Here is a 19535-nt window from a genome sequence, read left to right on the forward strand (position 1 = left end):
ATAAGAGAACACAAACGCAAAAGTTTTAGGACAAGAAAATATTTTGTCATTCTTTCCATTTTGTGGGGCTAATTTTTCCATGTCACCACATAAGAAAACTCAAATATTTTATACCTAAAACAACATGGTAATACTTTACTGTTGACAACCGATGAACCAGTATGAGAATACTTGTCATCCTTTAGAATTTCCATAAACTTGTACCAAGGACATATCATAAGGGTTTTGCTTGAATGAACATACTGATTAAATTTAAGGTCTGAAATAACTGTCATGGTGCCCAATGCAGTGTGTTAACTATATAGAAAGAAGGTAGTAAGGAACTAACATATGGTACAGGTGTATGTTAGAAATCAATTTAATAATACTCCACAAATAAACCTTCATACAGTGTTTAACACATTATATTAAGTTTTATTTTCATGGCCCAAAAAGCGTAGAGAACTGTCAGTAGAGCAGAGAGTTCGTACAAAAACTTTACATGGTGCTGATTGGACTCTCCAACAAATTGCTTCAGACTTGAAATGTTCTCCTTGATCTGTTAAGTACACCCTTGATCATGAGAATGAGACAGGTAAATTAGAAAATAGGAAAGGAAGAGGAACACCTAAACTCAGTTATACTGATGTTAAGTATCTTTGTTTATGCAGCTTTCAGGACAAAAGGAAGACTACACGAGATAAACAGCCATGAACCAAATGATAGAAAAGTGTCCTGATATACAGTATCAAGAAGACTCAATGAGGATGAAATATTTGGTTGTGAAGCAGTTAGAAAACCTTTACTTATATCTCCAATCATTATGAAGAGACTGAAATATGCTAAAAAATACAAAAGCTGGACTGCTAACGATTGGTAAAAGTCTTTATGAGTGTATAAGTCCAATTCTGAAATATGTGGTTCAAAATGTAGGTCGTATGTCCGATAGAAGAAAGGTGAAAGATACTTTCCTCAGTACATAGCACCAACCATGACATATAGGTGGAGTCAGTGTAATGGTATGAAGGTGTTTTTCTGTTAATGCAACAGGAGATACTTGCAAAATAAATGGAATAATGAACCAGTACAGATACCATCAGATACTGATTCGTCATGGTATATCCAGTGGTTTGTGTATTATTGGTTAAGGATTCTACTACCTAGAAAATAACTACCCTCTTTCAAACGTTAAGAAAGAAACTGCTGGAGTCATTTTAATGATACAATGGACCCCACAGAGCCCCGATCTCAACCAGCTTGAGTAGATCTGGAACATGATGGATCAAAAACTTGATATGTCAAAAATTACTTCTAAAGAAACTTTATGGAAGTGTATTACAGACATTTGAAGTAAATTCCCAAAGGACACTTTTATTAGATGTGTTGCAATGATGGTTGAAAGACTGTCTGCAGTTATTAAACCAAAAGGAGAACACAAAATATTAGCTGTTTACTGAACATACCATAAATCATTTCACATGTAAATTAGTGTGACATACATACAATCTGTTCAAAGTAGTTAAGGTACAAACATCACTATACCTGCTATGTGTCTCAAAGTTCACTGTAAGATTAGCAACATATTTATAATAAATGGGTATGCTGCATTGTGTTGTTTTTTATTATATTATGAATCATAACTTGATCACAAAAATATAGCTTATGTTTCAAAACTGGTGATGTTTAAGAGTTGTTATTTCTTATTTACAAACCCAAACTGGTCAAGCACCATCCATATGCTAAAGGATTAATCACTCCAGATCTTTTAATACCTGTGATATGTTGATCTTTGATTCTTTAGCACCAGACACTACCATAGCCTTGAAGTTATTAAATTCAGAAAGTGACTTTTGGGTACTAGCACCAGTCTTGTCTCAAGCATTATTTAGAATGCGGTTCACCTGAAAACAGTGAAAATGTTCTTTAAAATTAAAATGCTTTAATATTTTCAGTTATGACATGTGCAATAAACAGTTACAAATTTTAATATTCACAGAAAGAGAAAAGTTTCATAATGCAACCTTTGCATTAATTATAATGCAATTATGTACCATAATTTAATGTTAACTGAGCTTATAAAGTCAATTTTCTTTGATTCTTAAAAGTCATTATTTGAAACTCACATTAATATTTTTCCAAGTATCTTAAAACTGTTTTCGATCTATGATTACACAATTAAACTGTTATAAAATATATATATATATATATATATTCTTCTACATATTAAATATCAATTTATTTCACATTGTTACTGAAAATATGAGGTTTTCTCTCACATATTCTTAACAAATATTAAAAGATGTTATGCAAATGACTACTCCATTTACTTGGTTCTTAAAAGTTTGTCTCAAAGTATTACCAGTTGTTGGTTCCAACTCATCATTATAAGCTTTTTCTGTGACTGGTTCAACTGTGGTAAGCAATGAGCATGGATGTTTGAATTACCTTCGAGTATAAAGAATAAAATGAAGTTTCATTTAGTTCTGGTTTCGACTGTATGACCTTTGAAAATTCCTTTATCAAAGTGACTTTTGGTCGAAAGCGTGCAAACGCTTAATGTAACTCATTTTTTATGTTATTACAGTGAAATTTACTGGCTTGACTTTTTTACCACTATAATGAATAAATTATTACAGATTGAAAATATACACATCAATTATCAGAACTTAAATGATATTAATATCACATTAACAACATAATTAGTACAGTGTATGTGAGATAGTTGTAAATTGTATATGTATACAATAGTGATATTCCTGACATAAAATATGATTCAAAATGCAAATACATATCTCTTGGTAGGGTATCATACCAACAATATACAATTAAACCAAAATCACGATATAAAGATGTGACATTCAAAACACCTTGGTATATTCCATCTTACCTGTCATCTTACATCAAGAATACTTTGCAAAGCAAAATAAATTCTGTACTACTAATGACAAATAGTTTTGTAAATTAAAAAGTGTCATAAGTATGCAACAAATTACTGAACAAGTTGATAATTGAACCATGCATGTGTTGTCTATCAGGCTCATGAAGTATCAGCCTATCACTGATAAACAGGCTAATATTTTTACAAAAATTTCAGTGGCAGTATATATTTAATAATTTGATAGGAAAAATAACAATTTCAATGTTGTGAATATTAATTAATAACTGTAATGATACTTTACACATGCATACATTTCACAAAACAAAATCATGCTAGTTTCAAGATAATACATAGAAAGTCACACATTTATACATGCTTACAGTAGGTCAGTCTATCATTAATAAACAGTCTACCAAACTTAAAAAATTTCAGTGACAATGAAAAACAATAACAAATGGGATTGGAGAACAAAGTTTCAACCTTCCTAGGTCATCTTCAAGTCAATAAGAGTGCTAATACCCATATCAGCATATGAGACTCATACCCATATGAGACACATTTTTATTTCAAGTGGGTTTCTCGTCATCAAGAAGAATCATATTTCAATCTAGTACACATAGAATGCATGGCAACCTAAGTTCAAAATTTGCTAGTTCTGGGCACTGGTCAAGTGGATTTGTTACAAACCCAGGCAGAATACTATAAAGTTGAAGATAACACACAACTCACTGAAAAATATTTCTGAGAAGCCTTCAGTAAAAAATTAAAGTGTCTGAGATTTCAATCATTTTGGCATATAGTCAGTTTCATCACTGGACTTTCATGGACTTAATACATTTTTATTTTATTAACATTTTTTACATTTTATAACTTCCTTTAATTCCAAATACCTTAGATTAAAAAGAAGAAAACTAATTCCAAAGTATAACACATAGAAAATAATTAATTATATGCAATATTTACATGGACTTGGGTGTAAAAATACTCAATAAATATGTATTAATCGTGAGTACAACTTTCTATAGGATTGGAATATTCATAAAAGACTTTTTTTTTAACTTTACCTTAAATTTAATCTGAAAGTTGACCATGGAAGAACTCTAATGCCCCATCATAGACATTTTATGCAAAGTGGATGGCGATTGAAAATGATAACATCACCATTCTGAGCATGCCTTTCCACCTGAAACAAGAAATACTAACAATTTTTAATTAAAACATAACAAAAGATCATAATTGTGTTTCAACATTTTTTTAAATATAGTACCACTTAATCCTATTTTCTCCATAATGGTTGTACAGAATTTTGTATGTGAACATCTACCTAATGTATAAGAAGTTTTTCAGCTTCTTATGCAACAAGAAAAACCAAACAGTCATAAAGTTTATATATGTAAAAAAATGGGTGGTATGGATAGAGAAAGCACTGTGTAGACTGATAGTTTGAATTAAACTAAAAAAAGCTGTGTAAATTGTAAAATTTACTGAACAACTGACTTTCTATCAAAATCAAACTGCTTAGTTGATGAAGTCTTTCAATATTATTAACACATAAAATAGTCACCACATCTGATAAGGTATGTACACGAACACATAATTTATGTACTGAGATTTTTAAGAACCGAGATTAAAACATTATGATTAAATTTACTAACAAAAACATTATATCTTAAGAACTATAGGTTTAAGACTCTTAGGACATACTTTATAACCACACTGAAGGTGGAGGTCACTAGCTTTGGGACAAAAGCTAAATCAATTCTTTCACCATTGTCTCGAATAATATACTTTGCTCCAGGATACTGGCTGTTTCCACGTCTTACCAGTTCGTGCATCCTTAAAAAACAAGTTATACATACCTTTCAGGGATACAAGTTAAATATATCCACACTGTAATAAAATTAGATTTTTCCAGCACAATGTATCCAATCACTTAATTTTTTTTTAACATGTATCTACTAGATTAACAATTAAATTTGTCTGATTTCAAAATGCTAAGCCTACTTTTACTTCCATAACCTACAAAACATAATAGTAAAATTTTAATTACTTTGAGAATTGGAATAATCATAAATCCAAATTTTAAATAGTTGATTTTTGTAACACTCAATTTAATCATTATTTTGAGTAATTTAATATTGGAGTAATCAAAGCTGTAATCAAAGGAAAAATAACAGTTCATTAATTAACGTATCAAAACAAGATACATTATTTATATTCCCTTAACATATCAAAACCTTCTTGACATGCTATTAAAATCAAATGTTTTTGGATGCATTGGAGGTTTTCTTATTTCACTAAAATATGTGCATCCTCAGTGGCATGGCAGCTAGCTTCATAATATAATTAAACAACTAGCAAGAGGCGACATATGCATAGATCACTGATAGGTTGCTCCAAGTACTTTGATGGCAGAATGGTTCTAACTATGCAACATGCTATTGACGATAACTTATTAATAATAGCACTATTTAAATCAAAATATGAAAGGCAATAAAACCAGTAAAACCTAGTTTCAAAAATTGCATATTTTCAAATTTTTGTAAGAATTTTTGATAAAAAAATAACCTGTACAGACTTTGTTAGACTATCTGACAAATTACTTTGTCAGAAAAAGAATATTAATATCATTTTACAAAGATTACTCTTTCATTCTGATATACAATCCTTCATCCATTATATTGAAAGGTTAAAATTCAAAGAACTTCTGTATATTTATAAAATATTAAAATCCACAAACAAACGTTTCACAACTGTAAAAGTCACCATGTTTCAAACATGGTTTCATGTCATCTTCCTGAAACATGAAGAATAACTTTTACAACTACTGCTCAGTTTAACTTAAAATTTTAACTGTATATCACACAAAGCATTGTTTGCTTTTAAATTTTAATACCTTCATATATTATTTTCATATTCATTCAAACAACTGCTATTAAATATTATTGTGCCACAGCGTTTGGCACAACGCCATCATATACAAACTAAATCACCTACAAATAAATCCCACGATAGTCAAATGGATTTCAAATTTCTTAACCAATAGAACAGCACAAGTAAAAGTCAATAAAACCATATCCAAATTATTTAATATAACGGCAGGAGTGCCCCAAGGATCAGTCCTCTCTCCACTTCTATACATAATTTTAGTCAGTGACATACCTTTTCCAAATCTAACATACACACACAATTCACAATACGCATGAGCGACATCGCAATCTGGAGCACCTCCAGAAACCCAGTAATGGCCATGTCTGCGTGCACAAGAATCACTAAACAACGTCTCAACATGGAGCAACAAGTGGAGGGTCGTGTTAAATCCGACAAAACACAAGCAATCACCTTCTATAGAAAACTAAAGAAGCAAAGAAAAATCTAGAAAAATAAAACTATCACTTGGAAACACAACCATTAACATGAGCAAAAACATCACATTCCTTGGCATCACTTTCGACACAAAACTAACATGGAAAAACACATAAACAATATACACTCATCAATCAGAAAAGGATTTCATATCTAAAGACTATAACTGGTAAACAATCGAAATGCTCACGAACACCATTATACAAATATACAAGGCTTACATCCGTCCACTAATAGAGTAATGGGATGTCAAGTAACATACAATATGTCAAACAACACACTCCAAAAAATCCAAGTGCAACAAAACAGAATATTAAAATCCGCATTCAGTTTACCATCATTTACGCCAACAAATTATCTACACCAAATTAGTAATTTACCAACTATAAGAAATAGAATAACAGAACTTTCTCTCAAATATTATCTAAAAGCAGAAAATAGAAACAAACTAACGGCATCACTACACAAATTATCAAATGCACCAACAAAATACATATCACCTTACAACATATTTCAAGAATCACAATCCACTCAACAAAAAATCTAAATAAATAAAATCTATGTTATTAACATGAATTCCTTTTTTCAGGTACAGGGCACACGACAGGCAAAACTTTCGGCGCCTGTCGTATGAAAGTGGGTTTTCTCGGGGCACTCCCGTTTCCCCCCACATCAAAATCTTCAGGCATTGGATTTCTAGATCCCAGCCCAGGCAACTTTTTTGCCAGACCCTGAATCGGGCGTTTCATTTGATCTGGATTTGAATGAATTACATTCATGTTCACATCTGCCCAACTTTTTCCTTTCGGGACAGGTCCCGGCCTTTCTTTCCACTGCTGCCTTTGCCTCCACCCAAAACAACATTTAGAGAGACATTCTCCACCCAAAAAGTCAAGAATAATAATGATAATCAATCTATTAAAATAATAAAAAAAAAAAACCACCACTAAATCTTAATAACAATCCACGAAGGGGCGAAGAGGAACTACAAAGTTCCTGAACACCCCAGTTGGAGAGAGAACTCTTCTGATTTCTCTCTCTCTAAACTGAACCTGCCACGTTAGTTTAGTTTAGTTTAGTATTAAATATTAAGTATTTCTGGTAAAAACAATGCACAGCCATAATACTGGAACATTCAATAAATTCTGTTAAATGTGGCAGTGCGGCAAAAACCAAATGCAGCCAAATGCCAAGGAAAGGGGATTGAAAACAAGTAAAATATTTAAGCTGATCAAATGAGAGAAAAAAACTACATTTTTTTATTTTGACCCAGTAAACTAGCTGTTAACACAAAACACCAGTCCACTATAATGGTATTATGTATGCTTCAGTCTTAAAAGAAATAATAAAATTATGCTTTAATTTACTTGTAATTCATGCCATTTATGGCCAAATTCCACATAAAAATTAAAGAACAAGGAATGCAATTTAAAACAACTAAACAAAATAAATAATTTTAAGAAAGAACATATTGCACTAAGAATCATTCATTAGTCAGCATACATAAACAAGTAACCAAAAAAATGCCCTCAGTAAAAAATTAGAGTGACTGACATTTCAATCACGTAACTCATATTATGTCATATTCATCACAGGGCTTTTGAAATTAAACTAATTAATGGTTTTGAAATGTGTAAAAAAAAAAGAAATTTAAATTTAAAGAAAGTTAAATTTTCTTATAGTTTTATGAACAAATTTTCTGTAACTATATTCAATGCATTTCAAAACTAGCCAAGTTTATCTCATACACCACTTTCATTCTACACAAACTATAATATATATTAATATACTGTTAAGAACAATATACTTGCACTAGATTATGTTCTCTGAAAACACCTGTATAAAAAATACATGATTGACAATTCTAAGCTTCCAAAGACATACATACCAGCTTTTTTGTGGGTTCTTCAGCATGCTGCTGAGCTTCACTAATCAATTTTGTGTATATTTCAGAAATGTTCTTTCTTTTGCACAGATCATAAATGTGAGCCACTCTTTCCCTTAGCTGACCTGTGGACTTGGATATTATTTCCCTAATTTTTGGATTATTCTAAAGCAAATGTATGACCAAAGTGGCCTGGATATTCTGTCATGTTCCCAGCACACGTCTGACATTGAGAATGCCTATGAATCACACCCTGTCGAGGGTGTCCATCCAGCCACCCGTTTTGGCCAACCTGCTTCATAAATTTCTGAATAGCGAATCTCGCCTTCTGTGACAGACATGCAAAACTAAAAGAAATTCAAAATATGAGAGAATAAATGTTTTATACATTCTGGGAATATATCAATATGACTTTTAAACTCAGTTGCTGCTTGATGTAGGTTGCTAAACCTTTTAAAATTTTACACATGGAAGACATGAAACAAAATATTTTTTAGGTTTTATATTAACAGCTGAATAGCCAAAAGTCTTAAATTACTATGTCAATACTGTAGAATTCCACTATAATTTATAAAGGTCAGTACCTAAGCTGTATTTAAGTATTAAATAAATATGAAATTTCAAGCACACTACAGACACAACCTATCTCCTTGAAATTTTGGTTCAAAAGAATGAGGCGACCTTCTAAAACATTAAAAATTGCTGAAAAACTGCTAGGGGACATTCTAAACTGCAGATTAGTTATTCACGCAATATATTGAAATAAGTGTACATATAAAGGACCATTTCCAAACATGGAAAGAGGTGAATGGGCCACTGTGTTTGATTCAGTACATAAGCCATATCTCAGAAAAATATCAAGATATGAGGTTGTTATTTGATATTCTTGATTGTCAATATTGGTAATTTGAGTTTCTAATTTATATAAAACTGCAGACTTAGCATTTTGACACCACAAGCATCTAATTTTAATCAGTACTATGTTCAGCATATCAAGTGACTTGCCAAAATAGGAATTTAGGTGTGATCATACCAAATATTTAAATTAAGAAATTAATTAATGCATAATAGTAAAACTGGATTATAAATTAGAATTTGATACCAGACTTATTAACATAAAATTCATAAAATAGTAGTTCAATAAAAGTTTGAATGCAAGTCAACAAATAGAGTGATGTGGCCTCTGATCTTTGATCCATCGTGATAGGGTTAAGTAGATTTAAAAACACTAATATCTTATCCAAGTTTAAGACCAATTAAAAGATATACAAGGAAACCCATATAATGGCACTTCTGTGTTTGTGTCAATAAAAAGTAATGCAATTGTCACCACATCTAAAACACAGATATTTGAAATGTAAAGCACAATTATTAAATTATTTTGAAACTATATGTTTCTGAAAACAATCAAAATTTGTAAGAAAATGAATATGTCACATCATACAGTAATGAAACTCTTGCTTATATGTATGGTACTGAAAACATTTTTATTACATGATGTTGCGACCTCCAGCATTGCAAAACTTTTATCCTGTGTGTACATAGATTTACAATATAGGTCACAATTTTTTCCATTTTTTGTCATGGAGTACTTTTTACTCCTTTCATAGATACAGAAAAATTTGGCAACTGAATTTGCTGCACATAATGGAGCAAAATGAAGGTGAAGAAGTCACACATAGATTCAATGTTTACAAAGTTATAAAGCGATTAACAGAAACAGTTCTGTTTTATCAGTTTTTTGAGTATTTACCAAGTGTTCAAGCAAAAAGACTCATTTATGGCCAACAAATTGAGAAAAACTTATAAAAATGTGATGCTATTTGTTTACAAATACACAGGGTGCAAATATGACATCACATGCTAATCTAATTGTTTTTCATGAATTAAAGATACAAAGTGATGAATGGCATCAGAAACAGTTTTGTATTATCAGTTTTTCAAGTAACTACCCAATCTTCTTGCAAAAAACTGTCATTTGCAATATTCTTAACTTTATTTATTGAGTTTATTATACTGTATTAATTTTTTACGTGACTTATTATACCCTTCCAACTTGTATCGTTCCTTGAGAAAAATTATATTGTGGAAAAAAGTATTTTTCAGGTTTTCAAAAACCAAAAGTGAACACAACCAAATGAATGGTGTATGGTGAGGTAAAATGCAAGCTCTTGAGGTTCTAAATAAGTATTACCATTGATTAGCACATTGCTCACCAACAGCTAAGTAAATGCCTTTTGTCTCTGGACAAAATAAAAAAGAATTGAACAGATATTACAATAAAAGACTGCAAGGTGCTCATAGCCACCATGCACTGTCATCCTTACCAAATGCTGGCACCACAAGTGAGCACTGGCACTACAGGTAATCAGCTAGTATCTATAATATACTATGTTGTTATGCTTTGCATCTCCAAAACCATTAATCCAAACATAGTTTTAGATATTCCTATAAAATCTAATAACACTGTGTTTACCCACTCAATGAATTTTAAGATATTCTGCCTTAAAATATTTTATATATCATTAAAAAGTAATATAAATATAGTGTATCCTACACCAGCCATCCTGAGATACATTTTTACTTCAAGTGGGTTTCTCATCATCACAAATATAAATAGTGTTAACCTCATATACAAATTACATATGTACTCTTCTCAGACAGTACATACAACTTTTATTAAGCCAGTCCCTAGCATGCACTAATCTCTTAGCTTTTCCCAGGTCAAACTATACCAGAAGTCTCCAATTTATTTAAAAAATCAACAACCACAGTAATCTCAATGAAACAAAAATTATAACTAATTAAAATTAATTTACTATGCTTACAGAGAATGCAGACAATACAAAACCATGATAAATTAAAGTACTTGAAAACATGTAGTCATGAAAGGTTTCTGATGTAACATGCTTCAAAACTGACAATGTATACAAGAAAAACAAAAGTTTCCAGTTTTAAGATATGATCACATATTTGAATTTGTTAAACCAAAAATGAATTCTGTTTAATTATACTGTTTTTGGCACCATCATGTACAAAATTCCATTTTCAAATCATTTCAGCTAAAAATCAATAACATATGCAAGTAGCTGTTTGGTACATTTATATGAAAAGTAATTTTTCTTTCCAAACGAAAAAATACAACTATGTGACATAAAAATCAAAACAAAGTTCCACATATGAATATTTCAATTACAGTTCTATTTTGCACATATTTGAGAAAACTGATACATTTTTTTTAATTTCATGTCATTTACTCTCATAAAATGAGAGGGAATCCTTAATGTGAGCAACATTTGAAATTCTTTTGGGCAAGATCAGAGTAAATTAATCTACAAAACCTTTATTTTCCTTTTTTTTATTAGCTACATTTTTGTGCACCACTAATACAAAGCAAGGAGCACATATATACCCGATTCAATTTTATTACTTGATGAGGATTTCTACCAGTTCTCCTTCAATTTGAAGTTTTTTTAAGCACAATTAAAGTAATCCATGAGATTTTTGGTGTGATCAAACACAATCAAAAAGGTTTGACCTCCTGAATACAAATCTATAAGCAGATCTCAGATTGATCAAGAGATGACAGAGTTATGAGCTAAAATTCTGAATTTGATTTTCAAAAAAACTCAATTATTCTATGAGTCACTATACTGCTGCTAAGAATTCAAGATGCTAGGCTGGAAAAAGTGTTATCCTTACACATACTGCTCCAAAGATATACTTGTTGTATTTCATAACTTAAAAAAAAACATACCATTAAACCAAATGTTTTCTTTCATGTGTAGACCAAAAAAATTCACCATCTTCATACATCAGTTCTTCACAAAACAATCTGACATTTAAAACCAAAATTAAAATGCATTTAAAAAATTAATATTTCAGAAACATGTTAATAAACCCATTTCTTGAAATGGGTATTGAGAAGTCTAATTTCTACTTCCTTTAGTCAGAATTTATGCTGATTTGATTTCTTAATTTCTATGATAGAACTAAGCTACATTAGAATAAAAAGCTAAATAACTGAGAAATATTCCCAAAGTTGCCACTTACCATTTTTACACAGAAGTCTCTGAAAGTTTTAAACTACTATAAGTTTACTTGTTTAAACTGCAAATTTCAAAAGTCATTAAAAGACAAAACTGCATGGTCTGATTACCTCTACACACAGACACTGCCATGCATTGTCAATAGCAACATATACATATAGAATATCCTAAGTATTAAAACTCAATTTCATTGACCTTTTTTGATGATAATTATAACTACAATTATCATGTTAGCAGCATTTTATATCACTTTATAAGCACTAACATCAAAACAATCATTAACAATTCTAAAGTAAATTTAATGGAGGTTTAAAACGTGTCTTGTTCAACTACAACAAATTAAATAGTTGTATTTTAACTGATCCTAATGTGTTTTAAGTTATTATAATCCAACCTCATATTTCACAACTTATTTCTATATCTTCAATACAAACTGTTAAAACAGTTCTTGCTACAGTTATTACACTATCTGAACACACTAACTATAACATAAAAACTGTCTAGTATTAATTGTGATTTTCTTATGTACCATTTTACCAAATACACATAAACTCGAAAACATGAATCAATAAAACAAGTATGATTTTTATTTAATATTTGAAATTTGTCAGGATCATTATCATACTTTGAAAAGTCCTTATATGATTACCAAAATACATAATAAACAACCTATAAAAACTTCACATAATATCAATCAGGTCATAATTATGAAAAGATTAAAGAAAATGAAACATCCTTCTACAGAATTATGTTTGGTTTAAATAATAATTCTCTCCTCCCTGATGACAAGCAAAATTTATGTTATATAGAGAAGCCCTCAGTAAAAAATTAGAGTGACTGTATTTCAATCATTTTCTTCATAAAATTAAGCTTTCATCATTGGGCTTTAAGAAATCATTTTCACCATTTTATTTTCAAACAGCAGTATAAAAATAAACTCCATTTTTAACTTGGGTAGACATTCATTTACTAATACAAGATTTCTCATTTTACACTATTTACTCTGAGGCACAAATAATTTTAAATAAGTTGTACATACAACACAGTAACACTAAATTTAAATACACTAACAGTCTCCATATTGATCATCAATACTAATGCAACTTAAAGAATTCCACAATGCTATTTTGATACACTTTTTAAGAAGATTAGATTGGTTTACCTATGAAAACATGCAATACATTCAAAGCATCTCCTTCCTGTTGGGGAAAGCACACGATATCCCAATATGAGGGTTTTTTTGTAGGTTTACAAAAAATTAAATGTACGAGGAATTCAAATTCATCTAATATACATTTATTTGTATTTTGATGGAAAAGTGCTCTTCTTGTAGTCTGGTAACTGCATAATTTATTTTAACAGCAAGTTCTGAAACTTGATGCATGCCACTAGTATATATATATACACACACACATATATATTAGGGATGTCGAGACATGCAGAACACACAAATGCTAGTTGTCAAACTTTGATCTCAATAATCAAATGGTCTTGAGCACATCAACACTGATCCACTATTTCACTCAAATTTCAGGCTTAACTAAAATTCATTTCTACAGTAAAACAGGTTTGCACCAATGAATATCAAAAAGTAAAAGCAGACAAGTGTGAAAGTGTACTTATATTTCAAGTGATAAACTTCTGGGTAATACTGACTGTAAAACAAAACTAGAGATAACAGTGCATGTTTATTATTACCTCCTCATATTTATCATAACACTTATGCCTATAGAAAGATAACTTTCAAGCTACTATTCTAATACATATTTCATTTATTTAGTAAAAAGTGCAGCCCACATTTACAATGACATAAGTTCATACACACAGTACTAAAAATTGGCTGACTACAAGAAGATTGAAAAGTTGGTATTCCCCCAAACAACTGTAACAAAGTCACATAGGATTGAACAGTGATTTTGAAAATATTTCCAAAGTAATTACAAACCTGGAAAATGTTTTTCATTATTTTTCTTGGTGCTAATAGCAATTGTTTTATATTATTATTGTGTTTAATTACAAATATTATTTTGTTCTTGAGTAATCACATAACCAACAGTTGGCACTTGTGAGCATGATGGCCAATAGAACATCCCACAACAGTATCAGACAATAAATCATTATTGATCATGCAAGATTTATTTTTGATCAGGTTACTTCACTAATTGATGGGCAAAAAATTCCACTACATAATTCTACATAAATCAGTTGTAAAATAAAAATAAAAACAAACCCTTCCATCTGTTAACCTCTGGTACAGGTAGAATTACTAATAGAACAAAACTTTGCAACTGTCTTTTAAAAAGTCCAACATGTAAATATAACATACATACAAAAAATTCCAAACTGGACCCTCTTCACATGGTGCTTTAGAATCTGAAGTTATAATGGATGTCATGCTGAACCTTTATACAATTTTTGCAATGGCTGTCCAATATATCAGATGCAAAACTAAGTAAAACCTCTGGTTCACCCAACCTGAAAATAAACATTCTTTAAGATAAAAAAATTATAAAAAATAAAATTTAAACTTAAAAATCACATGTATCATCACACTTGAACAGTTCATTAAGAAAATATTTACAATACACATGAGAACACACAGTCTATTAAATACCATTAGAATCTAAAATCAGATTTTTGATGCTCCGATGTCCAGGTAACACTCAGATCTGAATTACAGTGTTTTCTTTTAACTCTGTTTTTTCTAGTTATAAAATGTAAAGACTTCAATGAATTATGCAATGGTACTGAATAACAGATGACTCAATTATCAACTAACTTCCTGTTCAAATAAATGTATTGTAATTAGTAAGATTCATTTTCAAAACATAAATTTGGAAGAGAATTCTAGTTTCCATAACATTTGTTCAAAAATATATGAATAAAATTCAGTAGGTTTTGTGTATGCATGTGTGTTTACAAACAATGATGATCCAAAAATAACTCTGCCAATACAAAAAGAGAATATATTTTAAATGAAGTACAAATGGAATTTAAAGTACAATACTTTTCAATTCCAAGTCATATAAATTTGAAGCACTTGTAGTTGTACATCAAAATACTTTCTAAAGTTCTAGTTTGTTATTTTTAAGTTTAACAAAGCTTTTTAAGCAATTTAAATTAGTTAAGATTGGGTACAAGTAAGCTTGAAGTTAAAATATTAGGGTTAATAGTAATACTAGATTGTTAGGCTCAACTCAGTTTTGTGATAGTAGCACTAGAATTACAAAACACTTAATTATGTATCACAAAACTTATCATAACTTTTGTCAGCTAATTAAAACATTATCTATCTCAAAGAGTCTGTTTATTGTTTCTATTACTAGCACCAGCTTAATATATTAATAAATATTTAAACTGGCAGTTGGTTTTGTGTAAGATATGAGATGGTGTGCATCATAGTTATGGTAATGATAATAAACAGAATCAGTATTAGTTAATGGGATTTTTCATGACAGACCAGTCTATTGGCTGTAAAATAGCTTCATTTTAGATATATATTTTTGTTTCTATACACGTTAGAAATGGAGAATACAAATTAATAAATTTAAATACAATTACAAAGTGGGAGTACATTTTTTGGGCTCACAGGTGGTAGGACTGGTTTATCTTTGATAACTGTGATCCTGATATAAATCTTCTAGAGGCTCAGAACAATACCATATATCACACCTGCACAGCTTTCTTACTTGTGGGATAAGAGTTAGCTTTGGGAGAATACTGTGCAATTAAGAGACAAATAGCAAACAGGATCAAAACAAAAGTGAAATGTGAGTGGCGTGTTAGAAAGGGTGCACAACAGAAAACAGATGGGCTACAGTTTCAGGTTCAGTTTATGTCCAGATACCAATCTTATAAAAGATAGGAACCTTTGGTTGTTTGCAATGGTCCAAGAGGTTTACATAGTGGGAACTCTATCATGTAATATAATGAAACAATTATCAGTAATAGATAGAGCTTTGAACATGATTAACTGATTACCTAAAGCACCAACTACATTGAGTTGTTTTAAATTTCACACAAAGCTACATGAGGGCTATCAGCACTATCCATCCATAATTTAACACCGTAAGACTGAAAGGAAGGCAGTTTGTTATCACCACCCACTGTTAACTCTTGGGTTACTCTTTTACCAACAAATAGTGGGGTTGACCATTCAATTATAATACCTCCACAGCTGAAAGCGCAAACATGTTTAATGTGACAGGGATACTGAACCCATAACCCTGAGATTACAGTCGAGCACCTTAACCACCTGATCATGCTGGGCCACACTGATTAGTGTCACATACAATAATGCATCGTCCAGATGAATTTGGCTCCTGCTAGCAGCCATTTGAAAACCATATATAATTTTGGTCTAATTTTGCAAGATTGGATACTAATAGGAAACAATTCAGAACACTTTTCAGTTGGTTTTGAAATTGAAAAATTATCTTACAAAAAGAAGCTACTTTTCCAAATCTTTTTTTAGCTCTTTAGAAAAGATTTAGAGAAGCCACTCTAAGCTCCAATCAAAACATTTATTTTTCTAACAGGGTGATTAACTTACAGAACAACTTCCCATCAGCATCAGCACAGATCTTAGCTCCACATAAATTTACATAAAACCACAGATTTCTTGTAAAATAAAAGATGAGTTTAAACTTTTACTTTTTTCATGGGTGGACATGCATGGGCAGCCTTGTGGAGTCAAACAGTTCCTCTCTGTCAGTTCTTTTTGTTTGTATATTTGTTGTTGTAATTTTAAAATAGCCACCTGTAGTTTTACAAATAAAAAGTTTACTATATATTCTGTAACACATATACTTAAAACATTTTCACAAATTACCTTTTCTGTATTCATCATGGCAGTATTACACTCCACACTAAATATAAAATGTCAAATGATAGAAATCAGAGCTTTATTTTTACAATATAGTAGTTTACCTTTTGAAAATGGTTATTAAATACAGTATATGAAATTAATTTAAAAGAGTATATGAGAAAACTTTATAGATACTTGATGATAAAAGCTGGCCTTAAATATTTTACTTTTAAACTAATGGTTGTGATGACCTAGATAAACCAATAGGTCACTTGTCTTTACACATACACATTGTACAACTGCAGTTGAACTCCAGTTAGCTACCTAAATGTACTTATCTCAATGAAATATATTTGGGTGTTTATCCTTCATGTTATTTTGTAATCTCAGTTTTAACTCTAAAACATAGTATTTGAATTCATAATTGCTTACTTGATTGTTTTTTGTTTTCTTTAGGTGTAACAATGAAACATTAGAACCACACATTGAAAATTTTACCTATAATTCAACTTACTTAACAACTAACCTAGTTCTCTTCTAGGTAACAATGAAAAATGTTAGCAAGCGTATGAAGATGGCATATCCAGTTATTGTATTAATTTACTAAATCAATAAACGTTTCATTGTCACAGTTACTATGTTAGGCCTATCGTCAGATCAAGTCTTACACGAGTATATACTAAAACATACATAAACTTTATAATAATTTACTCAAAAATAACATCACATATAATTCCTTAATTGGTTGTTTAACCCTACCAAATGTATTAACAAAACTGAAATTTAGATACAAAACAATTTGACTACCAAATAACATCATCATCAAACAACAAAGTGACGGGTATTCCGATTTGACATTTTGCGCCTCAGGAAGAAACACAAAGCAATCGAGGGCGCTCAGAAGACTCCTTGTCTTCGCCCTACTCGAAGTTAAATTTGATACTGGGCTAGTGATTAAAAGCTAAACCGAAAGAATTTTAAGTTTACGAGAATGTGCTGTAGGCTGGTGGTTTGCGACAGGTTAAATATTGCTCCCCAATATAGATGTGGGAGGAAAACGGGAGTACCCCGAAAAAACCAACTTTCACTAACCAGATGCCTAATAATAGTGCCTGAGCTTTGAACAAAATGATAATTAGACATAATAAACATTACTAAATTCAGTTAGAAGACATTAGTAAATTGTGTTAAGTGTATTAAAGGATGAAATGTGTGTTTGCCAAGAGGAGGGGCTGGCTAATAAATCGGTGAATTGGGCTGTAAGCGAGTTACGGTTTACTGCTTTTTTTATAAAATTCAGTGGCTAGTCGGAGTAAACGTGTTTTTACAGGTAGTATATTATAGATTTTGTCTAGGTAACAGTGAGGAATGTAGCACGGCAAATGAAAGGCAGTCATGATTGCCGTGTATTGTAATGCTGGTATTTTCTTATTTAAAGAGTCGGGCATGTTACAGAATAGCATGCAACCATACTCGACCAGGGGTCGAATGTATACTCTGTATATGAACATAATGGTGTGAGGGTTACAACCTTTGTTCATACCGCTGATCCTTCGAAGAAAGGAAATGCGGTGACTAATACGTGATGCAATTGTATTAATGTGGGTTGACAAGGTTAGTTGGGAATTAAAATGAATACCTAAAAATTTAACAGATTTAGAAAAGGGGTTAAGTATCATGAATTTTGATTTACACCTTGGACATTCATTTCTTTTCCTTTTCGAAGCATCTATAGAATCAAATCGCTTGTGATTTGTGGGGGTTCAGTGCTACCCGCCATTTGTCACACCAGTGTGTGATGGCGTTGATGATATTCTGGACACGATGAGCGGCTGTAACAGGGTTAGTAGACGTACTCCAGACAGCTAAGTCGTCGGTGTATTGTGAAGCATGAGTGTGAATAAAAGCGGGGAAAGGAATATCATTTACAAAGAGAATGTATAATAAGGGGCTAAGTATGGAGCCTTGGGGAACTCAGCTAGTACAGGGAACGAGTGAGAGAGTTCATTATTAACTCTGGCGAAACGGTTATTTAAAAAGCTAGCTAACCAGCGGATAAAGGTATTCGGAATGTTTATGGAGAACAGATTGAAAAGGAGAGCGTTATGCCACGCAAAATCGAAGGACCGTCTGACATCGAGGAATACACCCACGGCAATCTGGTTCTAGATAAATGCTTAGAATAGGGATTCGGTAAGTCTAACAAGGTGGTCAGCAGTTTGACGTTTTCGCCGGGAGGCGTTCTGGATATTAGATAAGAGGGTTATTAGTTTCAGCGAAGAAAGTAAGTCTTTTTTGTGATGATTTTCTCTAATAATTTGCCTAAGATATTGATGAGGCTAAGAAGTCTGTAGTTTGAAGGATCAAACAGGTTACATGAGGATTTGCGGATGACAGTGAAAGTGGCTGTTTTCCAGTAATTAGGGTAGTAGCCATGCAAAATGGAATAATCGCATATAGAAAGTAGATGATTTAGAAAGTTCAGGGGTAGATGTTTGATGACGTGGTTATTTATGCCATCTTCTCCAGGAGCGCTATTGCTTTTATGTCGTTTGATGGAATTTTCGAGTT

General features: G+C 31.2%; 1 protein-coding gene across 14 annotated transcripts; it reads right to left on the reverse strand.

Annotated features, from left to right (window-relative positions):
- Positions 1-1613: 1613 nt before the first annotated feature.
- Positions 1614-17884, reverse strand: LOC143239804 (uncharacterized). Of its 14 annotated transcripts, none has more exons than XR_013021372.1 (7): positions 17397-17878; positions 16811-16916; positions 14488-14632; positions 8112-8455; positions 3922-4040; positions 2339-2424; positions 1614-1880 (listed from the first exon to the last, which is right to left on the reverse strand). XR_013021372.1 is itself a non-coding variant. In XM_076481327.1 (3 exons), exons 1-3 carry the CDS (start codon positions 17448-17450, stop codon positions 14562-14564), a joined length of 231 nt encoding a protein of 76 aa, XP_076337442.1. In that variant the 5' UTR covers positions 17451-17878; the 3' UTR covers positions 13440-14561. The 14 variants fall into 13 exon arrangements, 1 of the variants encoding a protein (XP_076337442.1); XR_013021373.1 differs by having other exon boundaries at positions 17772-17884; XR_013021376.1 differs by having other exon boundaries at positions 17724-17878.
- Positions 17885-19535: the final 1651 nt, after the last annotated feature.

The sequence above is a fragment of the Tachypleus tridentatus genome, chromosome 13 (assembly GCF_004210375.1).
Source record: "Tachypleus tridentatus isolate NWPU-2018 chromosome 13, ASM421037v1, whole genome shotgun sequence".
Classification (NCBI taxonomy): domain Eukaryota; kingdom Metazoa; phylum Arthropoda; class Merostomata; order Xiphosura; family Limulidae; genus Tachypleus; species Tachypleus tridentatus.